We start from the raw sequence: 4,459 nt of genomic DNA on the forward strand, positions 1-4,459 counted from the left end.
CACGCCGTAGCCCGACACCAGCGCGCCCGTCGCGCTGCGGACAACGCCACCGCCCTTGCACCGATTGCATCTCTCATCCTCCACTACACTCATAGGCAAAACATACTCGGGACACAGCAGGCCAAATAGTTTGTCATTTTGAATGGTGGTACTGAGGATGGTAGCGTCGTCGGGGTCCGGCAGCAGCATGGGCACGGTCTCTCCGGGGAAGACGGCGCCCGTATGCGCCGCCACGGGCAGCCGGCCGCGCCAGCCCGCCTCCAGCGGCGCGTGCCCGCTCAGCGGAATCAGTTCCCTGCCCATGTACTGCAACACCACATGGCACAACTATCTCACACTGGATTTTTTAACATATGTATGTCTAAATGGATTTTAATGACATTTAACACATATGTAAACATAGTCTGGATGGACACATAGGTCATTTGACTAATTTTTTCATTCTCATGCAGTTAAACTTGCAGGCAATAACTAGTAGCTAATAGTAATGGAGACTAAATTTGACCTTAACCTTTTATGAATATGTCTTATTACTACAAAGTATGTATAGATGTTTAGGGGAATTTTATTTAACTATTTAATAAAACAACATATTAATTTAAATCGAAATAAAATCATCAATACTAATAAACTTGTCTCTCACAGAGTATACTGTGTGTACTGTGTGTACCGTGTGTACTGTGGTGTTATATATTTAACTAACAGTTCATCACATCTTCATCCGTATGCAGTTAAAAAATATTAAAAACATAGCCTACATTACTGAGTCTTAACGTAGCTTTTTAATGGTGCAGGAATTTGAAATTAGCTCAGTCGTTTTTGAGTAATTTCAATACATACAAAAATCTTACAAAACAAACCATTTCTATTAACAATATTAGTATACATAAATTATTATTATTATAAATAAAAACAAACCGAGTGAGTCGCAGCCAGAGATTTGTCGAAGTGTTTCTCTACTACAGTAGGCTGTCGCCGCACCATCACCTGGCTGCCTTCGTCCTCCTCACTGCTGCTGTCGCTCACCGTCTCCACAACGATGGCATTCGCCTGCTCCACCTCACTCAACTCCTCCTCGCTCTCCCGATCGCCCTCGCTGTCGCTTACTATTTCAAATAAACATCAACAACAATTGATTACGATACATACAAACAGATTATTCCAAATGAAAACATTTTGTGATTATTTTACGTACGATATTCATCCATATTGGCAAATACTGTTGATATTAAAATATGAAAACCTAATAACTGAAACAAATATAAAAAAATATTATCTTAAAACACAAAAACCCTGCAGAAAATGACTATATTGTTCATTTGATTTGACATATGATCGCAACTTGACTTTGACATTCAATGCTGCCAATGAAAGTTTTTACCCATCATCATCATCATCATCCACTTGCCCTTATCCCTTATGGAGGGTCGGCACAGTATGTGCTGCTCTTCCATACATCTCTATCAGCCGTCATATCTGAATCCACTCCTTTCTTAAGCATATCTTCCTTCACACAATCCATCCATACTTTCTTCGGTCTTCCTCTTCCTTTGTAGCCATCCACATTCAATCTCAACACTTTCTGGTTTATGTCCCCATCATTTCGTCGCATAATATGTCCATGTCCATGTGAATGAAACTTTTTACCCGTCCGCATTAATTTTACTGTACACTGTACTGGTTAAATGTGAACCAGGCATAATGGTACATTCCACAGATACAAACGACCATACCTCCCTATTTATTTTAATCTGTTCATAGTTTGTTGTCTATTTGTTTGTGACTCTTGACAGACAGTTATCCGATCTTCTCTTTGGTTTTCGTCATTTCGTTTCGTCTCTTGTTGGTATTTAACTTGATTCTTGAAAGCAAATTAAATCTCATGAGTTGAAAGTGGGAAAACAAGTCATCAAAGATAAACTATTTCAAGAAAGAAATGTGAACGCAACATTGGTGAACTACGAAAATTCGTGATAATGTGTCGAGGAATGTTATGGTGTTATGTTCTTGCATTGACGTTAGTGGATATTTCACCGCATACAAAGTTGACAGCCCTGGGGAAGAGTCATGGTAAAATCAATTTCAGTATAATACATTTTATGCAGCGTATTGTGAAGATGAATCCGATTTGGTAGATTATATCATAACCATGGTACAGTACTGTCACATGGAGTAAAATTACTAGGAGATGCTTACAGTCTATTTGTCGCATCCCGGGGCCACAGGATTTGTTTTTAGTTTAATTATAGGTACACATTTAATGAGGCGGCTGCACGCACTCGCTTGTCGTCTGCAAATTGAAGATCACCTAGGTCTTGTTTGTGGATTGAACATTCGATAATTAGTAAATGTAAAACTACCTCACAGAAGTTGTCTTTTCATTTAATGAACTTAAAGAAATATATCTTTAAGTAGGTAGACAGATTTCTTATGTTGTTTTTATTCACATATCTTAGACAGATTCCCATACACAAACAAAAGATATAACTATATCCCTGACAATGAAATAAGATTATGTTTATAGTGTGTCTAAATAATTTAGATTAGTTTAACAATTCACTTCAAATTTAGTAGGGATGGTTTGTGTAAAAGTAAAGTCAGCCATCAATCTTGTCAATTTTCGATTTTTAGTTGGAATCGATAGATTCATAGTTATAACTTATGTATTTAAAAAAAACACAATTTTCTCAAATTAATAATGACCTGCAGAACCATTACAAATAATGAGAGTAAATAAATGTTTATTACTACTACAGCCGTACATAATTGAATTGGATTTCACTATTATTTCTGTCATCGCTAAATTCTCTACACTATAATTAATACTAGAATTGTTCTCTAAATTAGTTAATAAGAAAATAACAATTTTAGTTGAGTTGGATAAATGTTTAAATAAAATATCGATAGTTCATAATTGTTCGCTATGCATGTTTGTCTCGTCACTATGATACCTGTCTATTAAGTACGGCATTTGCCCTCATACAAATTGAATCAATCTTAATTAGACAAACTATAGTGTTGACACATTGAATGTGTTCAAAATTGAGTATTTATACTTTTCACTTAACATTTATTTATTTATTTTCAGATATCACATTACATGATTCTCTTGTAGAAGGAATAAACTTTCAAGTAAGTTATCAACAAAACTTGTAAGATGACAAGTTCAATATATGTGCGGATGACTGGAACTAGGCTGTAGGGAACTGAAGTATGTTGTGAGCTTGTGTACTGTACTGTATGGGACATCATGTCACACTGTATGTCACACAAATAGATAATGTTTAGTAAAGGAGACCAAAATTTTTTCCATAACACAAATCTTTAGTCACTAGCAAACTTCATAAGATTCAACATTACTTGTTCATTCAAGCCTGTTTCGTGGATCCAAAAGCAATTTACTCAAATATTTATAGTAATTTGTAGGTAGCTGTTACATGAGCAGTATATAGTTTGCACTGGTGTGTGTGGAAGTGTAGATGGGAGTCGTGCGCAGGAATGGGGCGGGGAGGGCGTGGGCGAGGAGGAGGGCGCGGCGCCGGCGGGCGTGGCGCTGCGGCCGGCCGCGCTGCACTTCGGGCCGTCCGCGCTGGCGGCGCCGCACGCGCGCTCCGTCACGCTCACCAACACTGGCAACACCACACTGCACCTCGCCTCCGTCGCCGGCACTACACCTGATTTCCACGCCTCCTTCTTCGAGTCTAAGGTTAGTAAATCCTTTGGAAACATTTACTGCATGATTTAAGGACCTCCACTCCTCAGACATTCTAATCAGGTCTTGAATTGTCAAAACACAGTCATGAAGTGGTCCAGTATCAAGTACAGTGCATTCACCATGTATAAGGCAGCCAAGATAGAAGAGAATAGAAGTTTGGGCTTACGGGGCGCGGGGAAAGTTCGCATTTTGACGTCGAGAGGCGCTAGTCAAGCTCGAACTTTTCCTGCGTCGCGTCGGCCTGCGATCTACGTCATCGTCAGCCACCTGTCGCCCTCTATGTCTCGATTTCCTCACTTTTAATTTACCTTGCATTATTGTTTAATTTTTTTGCTATTGTAAATGTTTTGACCAATTGAGACAAGTGTTATCTGCACTGTACCCATGATTATTGTGTGTCGCGAGTGGTGTAACGTGTGCGGTTGCAGACGCTGGCGCCGCGCACCAACACCACCTTCAGCGTGGTGTACCTGGGCCGGCGCGCGGGCCACGTCGCCGCGCACCTCTACATACACACCTCGCTCGGCGTCTACAACTATCCGGTATCTCTTTATTATCATTACTACTCTTTATTTCATTGTTATTTCAAATGCAGGTGTCGCGTCTTATTAACTAATCTAACTAAATCTTTTGTAATACAACATTTTATAAACAAAACTGTATACAAAAGCACTTTGATCGACAAGAAGATTTGCTTTGTGAGGTGTCTGCGGTGGGCGTGGCCAGCGAGTACGAGGTGTGGCC

The 4,459-nt window shown here is 39.7% G+C and overlaps 2 protein-coding genes across 2 annotated transcripts in view; one reads left to right on the forward strand and one right to left on the reverse strand.

Annotated features, from left to right (window-relative positions):
- Positions 1-1,445, reverse strand: part of LOC106108226 (protein cereblon-like) — a 5,182-nt gene extending 3,737 nt beyond the window's left edge. The window contains exons 1-4 of the mRNA XM_013289327.1: positions 1,196-1,445; positions 919-1,106; positions 107-306; positions 4-34 (exon numbers count right to left, since the gene is read on the reverse strand). Coding sequence (XP_013144781.1) covers positions 4-34; positions 107-306; positions 919-1,106; positions 1,196-1,208 — 432 coding nt within the window. The 5' untranslated portion in view covers positions 1,209-1,445. The remainder of the gene's footprint in view (positions 1-3; positions 35-106; positions 307-918; positions 1,107-1,195) is intronic.
- A 325-nt stretch (positions 1,446-1,770) lies between these two features.
- LOC106108227 (transmembrane protein 131 homolog) overlaps positions 1,771-4,459 on the forward strand; it is a 19,412-nt gene continuing 16,723 nt past the window's right edge. The window contains exons 1-5 of the mRNA XM_013289328.1: positions 1,771-2,070; positions 3,089-3,132; positions 3,497-3,706; positions 4,144-4,257; positions 4,419-4,456. Coding sequence (XP_013144782.1) covers positions 1,977-2,070; positions 3,089-3,132; positions 3,497-3,706; positions 4,144-4,257; positions 4,419-4,456 — 500 coding nt within the window. The 5' untranslated portion in view covers positions 1,771-1,976. The remainder of the gene's footprint in view (positions 2,071-3,088; positions 3,133-3,496; positions 3,707-4,143; positions 4,258-4,418; positions 4,457-4,459) is intronic.

Source organism: Papilio polytes, unplaced genomic scaffold (genome assembly GCF_000836215.1).
Source record: "Papilio polytes unplaced genomic scaffold, Ppol_1.0 DF821733.1, whole genome shotgun sequence".
In the NCBI taxonomy this organism is placed as follows: Eukaryota; Metazoa; Arthropoda; class Insecta; order Lepidoptera; family Papilionidae; genus Papilio; species Papilio polytes.